Genomic DNA, 16479 nt, shown 5'->3' with positions numbered 1-16479 from the left:
AGTTTTATAACAGTTTAATAATATTTTTTTTTAGTATTCACTATATATATATATATATCTTAATTTCTACGTTCCTATTCATGTAATACATGTCCTATAGTTTTAACATTAACTCTAAAATATTCAATAATGAGTTTAAAATGCTCGTGTAAAAAACGTGTTTCAAACGTTTTAGGAAATGTTGAAAATGTTTTAAATAAACAAACGTTTCGTTTCAAACACTCTGTCAGCGACGCAGAGGTACGTACGGATTTCGACTAACAACCGTTTGATATCGATCGAGAGTAGAACCACGCGATACTATCATGTGTATTCGCCGTTAACTTCAAACAGAATTTCGACCCGAAAACGTGACATCACGTCTCGAAGTTTCGCCACTCCGTGTCGACTCCAACGATCTAACGGGGTGGAGAACGTAGGATGAGCGCGCGTGACACGAGGCAAAACGTCCGTTTCAAACGCACAGTCGCGTCGGGCGTCCGAAATATTTTGCGACCCCGGGGAACGTCAACGACCGTTACCGCGAACACTAACGAATGTTTCCGGATCCGTCAAAGCGAAGTCATAACTTGACCGTTTTCGCGCGCAACAATGTCGGCACGGGCGACGAAAACTTTCTCCTCTCCAAACCCAGCACTCGTAACTTCTCCGACGGTCACGGTTTAATCGCTGTCCGTCTGTCTGCACGCTTACCAGTCGCACAATGAAGTACTGCTTAACTATTCGATACGATTATACCTTTCTAAATGACATACGACTATTGAGGACCATGTAACGTGCAATAAAACTCAATCTCTTTGTATAAATATTATATTAAAAACTAACACATACCAATTATTTTGATAGGTTAAGAGAATGTATTGTTTACTATTATACTACTACTATATTATACTATACCAGGGAATTTTTTTTTCGATAAATCGCATTCATAAGGGTAGAAACAATTTAGAGTAGAATCGGTCGAATAAATACATTTTTGTTCGAAATAATAATATGCTGATTTCATTGTTTGAGACATATGTAATTGCTCTAATCCCAGATAATTGGATGTTTGCTCGTCGAAACATTTTATTCTTATTAATATATTTTAACTATAATCATTTATATAATAATTTATTCCGCAATTGTTTTATAAAAATATGAGTAAATAGATAAAAATTATCATTTTTTATCATTTTTCGAGGTACTAGTAACTCAAGGTATGGATATCATTTTACAGCTACAGCGGTTATGAAAGCAAATTTAATGAGATCTAAACGATTTGTTTCCTCATGCAATACGTATGCGAAAAATGCCATTAGAATTGAAATAATGTACAATAATCTATAACACTTTTATACCTTACAATTACTCATAATACAGCTATTATAATATATTATATGTCATACGTTCGGTGTGTCTATAACTTTGAAACAATAACCACAACTCAAACCAATAAACCGCGTTCAATATTAATGCGACGTTTTTTTTCCTCTGCACTAGCACACGTTTGTCGTTGAAAAGTTTTGAATTTGAATGTAATTAAATATATATTACGTTTAAAATTCGTTTGTGAAACTGTAATATAGTTTTAACAATAAGCGCTGGACAACAAGCACCGTTCATTACAAGCAACGATGTCGTCGTCACAACTGATGTCCGTGTGTTTTCGATCGTACGATTTTTTTTAATTTTTTTTTTAACATCATCATCATTTAATGCATTACATACGCGTATATATAATACAAATGATTACGTTTATATTCATTCACAGTGGCTATGGTGGATTACGCGGTCGATCAATTATCCAAATGATCACAATTTAAAAGTTCTATTGTGTACAAGGACAGGGGGAAAGATTGTAAGATTTTGTCGATCGAAAAAAAATGAATGATGTACATTATTCCACTTGAAAACTCATTTTTGGCTGAGGAAAAGTGTGAAAGTGGCAAAATAAAATTTAAGTATCCATGCAGAGCACGGGAAAAAATTAACCTCGATAAGAATATATAAACTATTTATTTTATGACTAATGACAAATAAATTAAAAAAAAAAAAAAAAAATACAAATTATTTTACAGTGTTGTACTGATTTTAAATGTTATATTACATACTATATTTTCTTTGAAAAAGAACCATAAATATTATTCTTAAAGAAATAATAAACTACAATTTTTTTTTTTTTTGTTACAATTTCAATTTCACGAACACATAATGAGTATATTTCTCGGTCAGACGTAATAATGGCTAATGTTTTATAAATATTTTTATGATTAGGTTATTTTTAGTTTAAAAATTGGATTTTTTTCACGTTGATGATTTTTTCCCGACAACGACGATTTATAATTTTATAATATCATACTATATTCATTCCATTCCCGCGTGCATAGTTCGACTGTACGCACACATTTACCTGACGCTCGATGGTTGTCCTCGTATCTCTATCAAAAACAAACGGAAAACATTCTATCCAATATCGTATTATACGCTACTTAAAATCCTCACCATTCTTGGATGTACCCTACAGGCTATAACAACATCCCAACAGGGTAATATACTATACTATAGTATATTACTTAAAATAATATGAACATTAAAGCAATTAAAGTACATATAGAATGACTAAATAGAGAAAATAAATCAGCCTTAGTGTTTGATACAGTGTGAAATTAATTAAGACTTATCGTACTAAAAGCTTTATTATGATCTGTGTATACTCTATGTATCATGAAAATTGGCGCAAACGATCGCGGAAATGTTACTTTACGCTCGAAAACAGTAAATGACAATGATATTATCGTCTTTATATGTTAAGTGTATTATTTTTAATTGTAATTTCCCTTATGGGCCATACCTTTTTCAACAAGAGAACGTTTTTACCAGTTAAACGTTACGCAACGTTGTCGAATCGATTAAAAATACATAATAATAATAAAACTAGAGGACAGCGAAATGGTTAAGCGAGATATATGTCTTAGTTTTTTTTTGCTTTGTAAAGAAAGAAAATTGAACTGTTGAATAATATTCGTTTGAATGACGTAGTTGTGTGGGATGGATTTTTAACGGAACGAACTATAATTGTATATATTTTTAAAAGAAAACAATCAATAACAAATATACCGAATGCAAAGGCGTGTGTTAATGGTGAACATTATTGTTAGACTGAACATAAAATTTATTTTGCATATTCTTCAATTTGGTATTTTTAACTAAACGAATTCGTGTAACTCAATTTAAAGATATAAGGTACATTGGATATTATTTTCTCTTCTCATCATAAATCACCTTTCGCATTAATGCGATGTCATTGTGCGTAATATTTGGTAAAGCACTTTTAAGTTACTGAGTTTTAATCATTTTAAATAATTTTATATTATTCAGCTTTCTGCTTAGAATTTTCTCTTAAAATGTTCCTTTACATTTTTTGATTATTATTACTTATATGACTGACGTATTTACGATTTGATTCACGAAAAAATTTACAAATTTTCGTTAGTACACTGATCCTAGAATTGTGTCGAAACATTTTTATTTCATCTTTGCGTTGTCATACAAATTAATATTTATAATTATTTAATGATTTTAATTATTTTCTATGTAGAGATACGTTATGATTATGATTTTGAAGTTTTTATTATAATCACTACGCGCATTATATATATATAGTATACATATAGTAACGCATATATATATATATATATATATATATAGTCAACACTGTCCATCAAACAACTGAATTTAGCTTATCCACAAATAATGACTTTATGCAATATTAATGATTACCACGATAACAATATATTATCTTTATTGATAAAAAATTAAAATAAAAAACTACGTCGTTACTCTTGAAAAATCGTTCTCAATCCTTTTAATATAAAATACAATTAATTGTTTCTTTGATCTGCTAAAGTTTTCAATGGTATCACACCGGTGTAACTAAGTCTTAATTTAATTGGTATTATTAGTTGCCATATAACGGGCATACGTTGTGATATATATCCGTGGTTGTCGAGTGTACGGAAAATATCGTTATGACGATCACAGCATGTCGTGGAGACGCAATGTTATTGTTTTTTTTTCTTTCTCAAAATTTTTCGTCGTTTCCGAACAGCACTTTAAAAATCCTCAAACAATGGGAGTGCGTGAAGTAGTTGGCAGGCATCTGCTGGGTCAATTATTTCTCTCACCGGGGTACCGTTGAAAGTGACCAACTTTTAAATAATATAATTTTCGTCACGCCTGATCGGTTATTATGTGTAGTACTTTCAGACGTCTACACATGAAAATTCGAAAATTAAGACCAGCGCAATCATATCCGTTCGTATGGTATAATTTACCACCATTCGTGTTTACATTTCACATATATTAGTATTATTAAGAACGATTTATATGATTTTCATCCAAATCACTATGGTTCACTCGTTCAAGTGCGATACTTTGGGTAAGAACATGAGAAGTATTAAGTAAAGTAAATTTGTTTATTTTATAACATTCACGGTAGTTTTGCTACTGTTGTAGCTCATATTATTCACCGAATTTTATACATCCTTTGGATATAATTCAAAAATTCACTTACTGTCGAAATTGCAGGAAACGGAACATTAACTTAATATGATGATTCAACTTGTATATCTTGATATTTTACAATTAATTTCTCTGATGAATTCATAATTTTAATAATTGTAGACTTGATACAATGCACTCAAAGTAATGTTTTGAATTTGAATTACGTAAAATTAATAAATAAGTTACATTTAACATACAAACGTATAATTTAAGAGTATATTTTATAATGAATGCTTCATTTACCGGTGTCGTCCAAACACTAAAATTTTGTTAGTTAGGTTTGTTGTTGTTTTGTTGGTTTTATTTTTGTTGCTAAAACATTTCAGTTAATTATATTTCTATCCCAGTGTTATACATTTGCACATTATGAGTTCAAGTATACATACGTAAAGATATTATAGTCAGCATGTAGTCTTAATCACAATACTTACATAAAGTGGTATCACAGTCATTGCATTTATATATAACGAATGGATGTACACATTAGAAATCCATAAAACCACAAAAAACAATAAGGTTAAGAACAGTTAAGGGGAATATAGTAACGAATAGGTATAGACCACGTACAAAATAAAATCGTTTAGATAAATATATTAAAATATATATAACAAATAATCCAAGTTTGGGGGCACAATTATCATTGTACATAAGTAACATCTTGGATTGTTAGGAAAACAACTCCATTTTTAGAAATTGCATATCACTGACCACATCCTATGTTAGATAGTCATAAAACATAAAACGATAAAAAGTTTAAAGGAGATCAAGGTTTATAAGGAGGTCCCGAACAGATCAATTTTCAGTTTTTTTTTTAGTCCGATCATAGCAAGCACCTTCGCACCGGTTAATTTACTAAATTAATTAATTGGACTTAGAATTATTTGCAATAATGTTATTATTTAAAATCGATAGTTCAATTTATTTCACCCATATCGTAATCTAAATTTATTGAGAACCTGTACAATATATTGCACTAGCCTATACACACTGACTGGCATGCAACACAAGAATATATCTAACTTCAGTGGTAAGCTAGGACCTATGGCAGGATCAATCTCAAAGTTCACATACATTGAAATATAAAATGAAAATATTGCAAAAAACTAATTAGATAAAACGGATGGTTATTTAAGCAAAGCTTGGAATTCAAACTACATAGATAAATGAAGAACAATTAGTTATTTGTCGAAGAAAAATTAACAATAAGTAAGGAACAATATTCCAAAAATATAAAAAAAAATAATTTAAATATTAAAAAGGAATGCATCAAGAATTATTGAAATATGATTTAATTTTTGGTAATCAGAATGATATAACCATATATCAATGAGTCACTTACGAACAAAAGAGTAAGCGATCGGTTTCACTTCCAAAGATGACAAAATTGTTATTTTTAAATAACAATATAAAAACAAGTAAAGCAATGAGTATGTTACTGAAAACAGCAATATTTATAACTTCTATCGGGTCTCAAATTTTCTAGAATATTCGCGCTACTGCTTGTTTCTCGTGTACCTAAAATAGATAACCAGACTAGTCGTAGTCTGTATGTGTGATAGATTAATGGTCGTCACAGTTGTGTATTCATCAATTATTCTTACGTGGTCGCCAAGATAATTTAATTGTAAGGTCGGGTATGTCGCATATTATCGACAGCGAATCTTACATTCAGTTTAGTTATTATTGTTAATTAATCGTGTTATATTATATGATTAAATATATAGTCCATTTGTATTCATATTTAGTGGTAATGAGCATGTTGTATTCGATCCATAGTATTCCCGACCAGTCCCGACGGCTCTATACACCCGAAATTACAAAATGCGTATATAGTCGTCAACAACACGATAATGGTATAATATAAACCTATATAAGCAATGCATATGTAGTACATTTACAATTTGAATAATTCGAATTGGAGTGATATTCGTACCTCACATTCTATTGAATAGTAATAATTTTATCGTATTTTATCGAATAATACTCAAATTACCTCGTGAACATTTTCTGTTCAATTAATGTCAATATAATAATAACAGAGCATATTTAATTTGTAGTTTTGTTATTTATTCGAATAATGAATTTCTTTTGAATCTTACCATCGTAATAACTTCGTAAATAACGATTCCGCAGAATCTGCGGAATTGTGTAGATTTTTATAACCATTTATAAACATAAAAGGTTCCATGAATTTCTTATATATAAATACATCGCCAGATCCAAAATGTTATGGTACCGTAACACCCGTATATAAATGCTTGTAGTCACACATAGACGATACAGACGTACGTACATTCAGATGTTTTGATTTACCATATATTTATGCATTGTTTGATTCATATTCTGAGGTTTTTTCAATAAACAATTTCCTCCTCAAACTTCACAGGCTGTAGAAAGGTATGAACTCCTATATTCTCTTTTCGTTGTATATAACACTACTTTAATAGTTTGCAACTATATATTTAGGGTATATGATGTGTATGATAAATCATCCAAAAGTAAAGTTAAATTATTGCAAAATTTATCAATAACCGGTCACAGACAGCACGATTATGACTATGGATAATTAATTATAAGTTATAAAAAAATTTGAAAATTTTTTTGGAAAATTATAACGACTTTTTATGATTAATTATTTTCATTGTGGTTCTTATCTTGTTGCAGGTGACGAGGTCGTTACGAGCTATGCCGTGGTAGCGGCGGTGCGGTGCCGGGATGACTAACAGCCCTGGGGCCTATCATGTCGCCGCCGCTGCCGCCGAAAACAGCCGTAACATTGGTCACGCAACTGCGACGTCATCATCGACAACAGCGCACGGACGACGCGGACACGCCGACTCCTCGCATTACATCATGCCAGCAGATCCGTAAGTCACTACATGCCCCATGACGGATTATAGTTATCGTATTAATATATATCGAATGATAAAAAATTCGAGAACCAAAAACATTTTAAATGAACTCCAATTAGAAATAAAAATTTATTTATTTATTTATCCATTTTTTTTTTCTTATTCAAATATTTTTATAGACTGGGTGATTTTTATTATTATTTCTTAAAATTGTGTTATTACATATCTCTTGCGGTTCAATAGGATTAATTTAAATTAAATTAGAAATAATGCTCCTATACAATAAAAAATGTTTTCATCACCGTGAATGTACCTGAATTGCCTATACAGAGCGCCGTTCATAATTCTCTAAACCAAGTTTTATTTCATTAATTTTACTGTCTTGAGGTGATACTTGAGGTGATAGATTTTTGTTTTTATTTTTGCAAGACTAATGTACTGTAATTACTATTTGAATGTAATTTTATTATGAATATAAGTACCTATCAAATATAATTAAGTTGGTCAGTAATATTATATTGACCGAGGCTATAGTTAAAGTTATTAAAACGACCATGGTATTTTAAAATATAAAATAAATGCAATACAATCGATGATTTGAAAAATAAACAAGGTTTATTGTTGCTGCATCCATGTAAACTATTTGGACGATTTTAATCACAGAGAAAACTCCGATCATCACAGTTTTAAAAGATATCTAATAGAAAATGTTGATGAATTTTGTAACAGTTATCTCAATAATTATTATTAAATAATAATATTATAATAATTATTATAATTTACTTAAGTTTTTTTTTTACAATTATTGTAAAAAAAATACGGTATTGTTTATATTGCATTCTGGTTTTTGACCAATCTAAATTTTTTCTTCGTAACACAAATAAATATAATTTAAAGCTTATTATATGGCATTTTTAATTAATGATTATAAAATATTATATTATATTATTTATCGTTTGTTTTGATGATTGAATTCAATTTTTTTTTTTTAATAATTTAAAGAAAATTATACAATTAAGGCATAAAATCACAAAAATCTACTACTTTTTTACTTTTTTTATTGAAAAGTTCATCAAATTTTTATTTTTTTATATTTACAGCTCGTATATTTGTTACAAATATACATTTTTCAGACAAAATAAATAAATAAAAGTTGTTGAAAATTGCCAAAAAAAATTTTCTGAGTTCACCTACACTTAGGAATAAGTAAAAATAACCTCAAACTATCAGAAATATAGGTGTATGGTAGTTTTGACTGTACACCGATCAACCAGTGTAATAATATTGAATTTTAAAATTATACTATTATATGTTTATTTCATGACATGGAATTTTTCTGCAACACTTAACATAATAATTAATATAGTATAATAAATAGGGATGGGCATGAAATCCGAATATCTAAATTATCCGGATATTCAAATTCGGATTTGAATCAAATTCTTATCCCGATTTATGAATTTGCTTTTTTTATAACTTATAATTATTTTTAATTTCTAGTAAAATAAATTATTTTATTTTATTAAACAAATTAACATTATATTTTATGAATTTCAATTTACTTATCATGATTTCAATAGTTCTCATAATTTATAATTAGTTACCATAATTACAATTTATTAAATTATTGGGATTATTTTTACCTCTATGACTTACAATGATATCATGACTGAACACCCAATTACCTTATCTTAACTGCATAACCTTTGAATGGTTATTAAATACAATTTTCTGAAGATAAGTTGAATTTATACTACAATACAATATAGGAATAATACAATCATAATTGTTATCGATGTAATTATTTACACGGACAAGTTTTCTTAAGCATCACGTAAAAATATATTGTAGGAATAGTATTTGTAATTGAACAGAAAAATTAAATTGAATAATTCGGATAGTTTGGATAATCCATGAAATCCGGATATGCTCATCACTAATAATAACATGATGTTCATATGTGTTCTAAACTAACTCGATGCGAACCTAATTGATTGTATATTGTTCAGTCGGATGACAAATCCGATATTATTTTCTTTTTTGACATTAATAAAATGTTTAAAGGTCAAAAATAAATATACGAATATTTGTTTATATTCGTTTATTTCACGTATAAATTATGATATTTATTAAAATTATTACCACCGTTGTTGTTATTATAACTATTATTATTAGTATTATGTTTATTTATACTCAATTTTTTTTCTTCAATTTTTCATAATGTGATGTATAATTTGATTATTATCAATGTGATTTGAAATCATAAGTTGTTGCGGCACCGCTAAAACTGTTTGTTAGGCTATTAATTATACGATTTTGATCTTAACAATGTAAAAAAACAGCTGATTTATAATATGCGTGTCCTAGTTTTCACAAGTTATAATATGTAAAGGTATTGCCAACTGTCGTTTCTCTCCATAATACGTGTGTGTTAAAATATTGGCCAACGACCAATGCATCATTATAAGAGCGATACGCATAATTTAACGATTTTAAATATCACGCCATATACGGTTAATTTATAAGCATATATTTTATTAATCTTTACTCCGAAATTGTTATAGTTCATTTAGTAAATGGGAAAATATTTTGAAACGAATAATTCAAACGATTTTGCAAACAAATTATAGCATTTGGAGTGGAGCGGGATTTTTTTTTTGTCTTCACATAACTTGTCCAAAAGTTTCACGTGGGCTAAAAGTTATATATCAATTGAGAAGTTTCGTCTAATCAGAACCTCATTGAGATAATATTTCGTTAATTTCGAATAGTTTAAAAACTTTGGCGAAAAAATCGCTCTATTCATATTATGTATCCGTTTTAAACAGAATTTGTTTTCGGTTCATGATCAAGTTCAATAAATAATTTATTTCTAAATTATAATTGGTATAAATGATTTCGTACTAACTGTCACACCAGAGATATTTCCATTAATTTTTTTTTTTTTTTTTGAGAGTATAATAAAGTTTCAAATACCAAAACACGAATATTTATACAATAAAAAAAAATTTCTTATGATCAATTAAGGATATGCAATTATAAAATGAAAAAAAATAAAATTGAAATCGAAATGTTTTAAATATTTTCTTTTTTTTTATATATTATAAGTTATAAATTATATATGCATTAATGTGTTCATTTAAATATATCTTTATGTATGTAAACAATATGTAGGTAACATTAACAACAATTTATTAAATTTAACTTTATTCAATGTATTAAGGTAGGTAACAAGAGGTAGATGTGGTCACTCTAGTTCTCTAGTTCTAAATCCCGGTGAAATGTTTAATCCCAGTCAGTTCCTGATTACTATAGCCAAATAGTGTGTAATATTTCAGCTATCGAAATCATAAATAATTATTAACATGCCTAATTATGGGAAAAATTTGATTTCAAAAACAAACTTTATTAATTTTTTTGAGGCAAGTCTGAGTAATCGAAGTTTTATACTATGTTACGGTTTTAGAATACCACAGTATATCGGTAATTTTACAATAATGTATTAACCTACAGGAACATCCCTTGTCACAGCGAAACGCATTAAAGTACAAAGCCGTTTTACACATTTTTAACTGTTGTCGATCCTCGAATGGTATATTAATTAAATTCAATTTTAACCACAGAACTCTAGAAGCGTGTGATACTTCAACGGTGTTAAGAAGAATTATGAAATACACTAGAGTAGTAGACCATACCTGTGATATTTTAACCAAAACATCTTGGAAACGTCATAGCCATACCAGTTATTTTATATTGATATCCATGAAAATACTTTACATTTTAAACTTTATACGGAATGTTTTCTTTTTTTATTCCAATAATAATTTATCATTATCCTATTCGAATTCCGGATCCTGCGTTAACGTTAGCTGATTACTTTTGACTAACTCTATGATTTTCTATTCATTTATTTGTTTATTCGTTTGTTTCATCGCATAATGGCGAACACTCTGCGTTTGTTTATTTGACTTTTGTAATGCAATTTCAACGAATTCGAAGACAAATGACACCCCAGTCACTGTGTCTCGGTACGATCTGAGAGCCACGGTTGTATAATCCGCTACTGCACCTCGCGTTTATCGTACACATGTATGCGCACGGTTCATACGAAAATACCAAATGTATCGCAACGAAAATATTACAACAATTTACGTTCACCGTTTTAGTTACAATTACAACAACAGTGAACGGCGTAATAGGTATTGTTCCACCATTCTACTCTCACCACCTGTCCGTCTTCGCGGTAGCATCAATTAAAACGTCCACGGCCCGTGTGCATAGGTTACGATTTAATTTTCGACCGACCCTCTTCAAATAACGTTATTTTCGTGACGGGTGAACGGGAACGTTATTTCGTTATCATTATTGTCATTATTCGGGTCAGCCATGTAAAAGTTGGCTCGCTCTGAGATCCGCATCCCTGCAGCCAACGTCACGTACACGGTGGTCCAAGCACGAGCAACGAATCACTTTTTTCCGCGTGGTTATTCGATAAAAAGGATATAAAAATATATACAAAAAACTAAAAAAAACGGAAACGCGTTAAATAATATTTACAAATTATTTTCCGTCTATTCCTCAGTTTTCACCTATTGCGCCGAGGTTCTGTTTCAAGGCTTATAATATTATAATATTAATACCACGATGGACTGAGTGTTGGAAAACGGTCGATTTTCATGAAAAACAAATCAATTTTTGTTATAACAGAAAATAAAATAAAAATCAATGTAAAATAATGTTATAAATTTTTCACATTTATTACTCAACCACAATATCGACATAAAGAAATAAAAAATAATATTTTACTTTTGGTAACCAGTGTAACTAGCAATCGGCATTCGATGACCATTTGTTGAGTTGCTGGGTGAGAAAATGACATTAAATATTAGTTATAATTAGTATATTAGGTTATATGAGATAAATTCTAGTGAATTATTATGAATATTTAACGGAATATATTAAAATATTCAATAAATAAACGATTCGATTGAGCAATTTTTAAATACCGAAGTTCTTTTTTTTTTTTATTTTTTATTTGATTTAAACAATCTACACAAATTATGTATAATAAGCTTAAGTGCTAACAAAAATAAGGTTACAGCCAGAAAATATGAAGGAGAAGCCGCCCACTGGCGACACTCCAGGTCAGAGTCGTAAGGTTAAATTATAGAAGTAGGTCGCGGCACCACTTTCTTTTCAATCTTTTGGGAGGGTTTCCATGCATTGAATTGGTTAGATTTTTAGCTAGGATGTTAAGATGGTCGAAAAGAGAGTTGTAGCAATGAGAGTATGATTTGGTAGTGGTTTCGAACACAGTGTTCATTTTTAGGTCTGAGTGTAAGGTTTGGTTGGATACATAGAAAGGAACCTTTGTTACTAAACGAAATAATTTATTTTGGGTTATATGAATTTTGTTTATATGTGACTTTTTTGCAGAGCCCCATATTTGGATGCCGTAAATCCAAATGGATTTAAGGGGAGTTTTGTATAAGTTTAGTTTAGTGTGAAGTTTTGATTTTGCGTTAAAAAAAAATATTAAGTGAACGAAGACAAGAGTTTAGTTTAATTTTGATGTTATGAGTATAATGGGCCCAGTTTAGTTTTTTGTCAAAATATATGCCAAGGTATTTTGTGCTTGGTGAGGTTGGAATTGTGATGTTGTTAAAAGAAGTTTGAAGGTAAATTTGATGTGGTAGGATTTGGTTTCGTTTATTTTGACTTTCCAATTTCGACACCAGGATTCCAAACGAGAAAGATGAGATTGAAGTTGCATAAAGGTAATGATAGGATTTTCGTGGGTTGAAAGGATAGCTTTATCATCGGCGTATTCAGCTACGAACGTGTAGGGAGAAGTGGATTGATCAGCTATGAAGATGTTCAAAAGGACAGGAGCTGTAATTGCTCCTTGAGGAACTCCTGCTTCTATAGTGGATATAGATGAGATACTAGAGCGGTACCGAACAGCGAAAAATAGCGAAGTTAAAATATTTTTTAAGAAAATTGGATTCACCGAAATATTATTCCTTCCGGAATGAATTCTTAGATATTCGAGATATCAATATACATCGAATACCTGAGTATACATGTTAACTTCACGAAAACATAGATAAAATAAATGAAAGACCAGAAGCAATCGTAGTGTGACTGTGCTGAGATCTGTACTATTTAAAAATTATTTTTAACTTATATGTATTAATAAAGGGTTTTAAAATTGGTTATTTATTTTGGTGTTATTTTATTTCGCTATTTACTAGAAGTATAAATACTAAAAAGTGCATATACGATATTAGCCATGTATTCCGACTGCACAACTATTCAAATTCTTATCATATAGCAGCAACATAATTCGGCATTTTAAGGATAAATTCTTGATAAAGTATTTTTATAACCATTTCTGTCGAATAAAAGGTAATTCACCTAAAGTTTATTTTCATGATACCCGAATTCCAGCGGTTATTTAAATGTGTAGGCCTAACACTGGACAAAAACATTTTATTTGGAACCCGCATCTAAAAATCAAACGAAACGTCCTAAACACTAGACTTCGCCTAATGTGCCAAAATAGAGTTTACCGGCCATAACTAATTCTGGAATACAAATGATTGTGGAATTTTAGTCAATTTACCTTTAGTGAATAACTTGTGTATCATTAAACATCTAAAATTAAATTTAAAAATCAAGACAGTCATGGCTAAAGATATAAACTATAAAACAATTTCACAACAGATTAAACAACCACACGAATCCAACAGTCTATATTAATTAGTGAATATTTACTAAAAAATTCCCCTCGTCAACTAGAATGATACTGGTGTCAAAAAATTTTGAATTATGACAATTAACTTACTCTTATCAACGTCAAGGGTTCCTACACTTATTGATCTTCTTCCTCGTATAGTCGAAGGTACTTCCACGCCTTTGTATTTATGTTTCATCAAATTCACTTATTGTGGAAAAAAAAATGATTATAAAATATATCCTATATTTTAAATACATATAATAAAAAAATACCAAGGATTCATTTCGTTTTACTGAATATGACATGTGATTATTTTCTATTCGAACGCAAACAATCATTGAATCGTGAAAATCGTTCCGAACAAATCCGATTTCAAGCCAAGACGTTTTAAAAGACAATTCACGATGGAAATGATTATGATTATTAAGTAAAATGAAAAAAAAAAACAGAAGAAGAACATAATGGACCGTCGAAACAGCTCGGCGTCCTCTTATTTAAGTATGCACCGTGGAGAAAATGATGGGTCTCGGTCTCAGCAGTAATTACATGCTCTCAGCATGCGTTCGTTATTAAAAACGCACTGAAACGTCCGAAACGATTTCAAAATCGTTGTAAAACTTTTTACGTTCTAGCGAATATTCTCATCATCTGCGCGATGGATGATCGGTAAATGTTTACCGTGCGTTATACGTGCGTACGTTCGTACGGAGTTAGGGGTACATAGAAATTAACGATGCGATTTGACGTTGTTGAAAATACTAATTATTAATATTATTATTCGGAAGTTAAATACAATTTAACGGATAAACGGAACACGTTAATTTACATTTGGCTAGTACCTGGTATATCAACGTTGCGTCGTTAAAACGTGTTCAGCTTAAGCTGATACGGCGATTAGGTTTTATATTTTATAATGCTTTAACTTTATACTACTATTATTATCATTATCGCTGCTGTGTTGCGCACCGTCGAATCGAGTTCTGTGGTTTATTGCTGCCGCCTTCGGTTTTCAAACCGAAAGCGTAACACATCACGAGATTCCTAAATTAACTGTACTTAATTTTTTATTATTAGTTTTAAACTACGAAATAAAATTTAACGACCGAACCAAGAACGAGAGAACCGAGAGAAATAAGTACGTACACATTATGTTGCGTGTACGAATATCGTACGGGACGTAAAATTTGATGAGGTATCATAAAAAAAAAAAAAAAAAAAAAAATAGAACCTTGCGCACGGCAATTCTATCGAGGGGATATTATTATGTTATGTACAAATACGGTGACAGGAGATTAAATAATATACGGCTACAATGAAAAAGACATAATATAATGGAAAAGGTATTAGTTAAAAAAATAAATAAATATATTATAAAAACGCGTGCTACTTTTAACCACTTATTTTTTATGTGATACGTGTATATTGTTTACGTTCTTGAACACTGATAACAATACTAAATAATAGCGTATCATGTTTAAATGTTGAAATATTATTCCTTTTTCCTACTATTGAAACGTTACGTTCGGCACTCGGATTCACTCGGTTAACAAGTTGTCCGCATCTCTAACATTAAATATTTTACTATATATATGATGGAATAAATTGACATATTTTAACAACGTAATAATTGGATAAAGTTTGTTATTTATTTCAAGATAACCCGGGTGATTTGTTTAAAATCGTCACATAATTGATTTCGATCATTCATTACGCTATGACAAATATAATCCTGACAAAATAAAAAATAAAAATACCCGATTACAAAAAAATTGTTTATTTATTGTTTTTTTTTTTTTTTTAAATATATTTTGTAGCTTATGATTATGTTATAATTTTAAAATAATTATTTTTAAGTTTGATTAACATTACATGGATACCAATATGAGTGCAAGTGATCCTTGGAGTAGTTTCATCGTAGTCACTACAGAATAATCCATTCTGTCACATCCTGTAACAGTATAATTTAAATAGTTTAAAATACTGAATTTGTGTTTAGTGAGTTGTGAAATGTTTTTTCATAACATATATGTATATATGAGTAGCACTTTTAATTAAAATAGTAAATAAAAATGATGAAAAACGTTATTAAAAGTACAAATAATTCAAATATTTGCAAAATCCAATTCGTTAGAATAATTATTTTACATATGAATTCATGTGATGTGTATAAGTCTATCTAGATAAATTTAATTTTGAAAAAAGATCAAGGATAAATATCATTTTTAAATTTTTAAAGTATCTTCTTTTACTTCATTAATAATTTTATGAATTATATCTATCGAGACAATATTATTTATTTTTTTGATTTTTATCAAATTTGTTTTATCACTAATAGACGAATAC

At 29.5% G+C, this 16479-nt stretch overlaps 1 protein-coding gene across 1 annotated transcript in view; it reads left to right on the top strand.

Moving 5' to 3' along the window:
* LOC112681793 overlaps positions 1 to 16479 on the top strand; it is a 161759-nt gene that overhangs the window by 105475 nt on the left and 39805 nt on the right. The window contains exon 3 of the mRNA XM_025552112.1: positions 7210 to 7412. Coding sequence (XP_025407897.1) covers positions 7261 to 7412 — 152 coding nt within the window. The 5' untranslated portion in view covers positions 7210 to 7260. The remainder of the gene's footprint in view (positions 1 to 7209; positions 7413 to 16479) is intronic.

Source organism: Sipha flava, unplaced genomic scaffold (assembly GCF_003268045.1).
Source record: "Sipha flava isolate LNK unplaced genomic scaffold, YSA_version1 197_pilon_pilon, whole genome shotgun sequence".
NCBI classification, from domain to species: Eukaryota; Metazoa; Arthropoda; class Insecta; order Hemiptera; family Aphididae; genus Sipha; species Sipha flava.
This window is presented reverse-complemented; position numbering and strand designations above follow the sequence as displayed.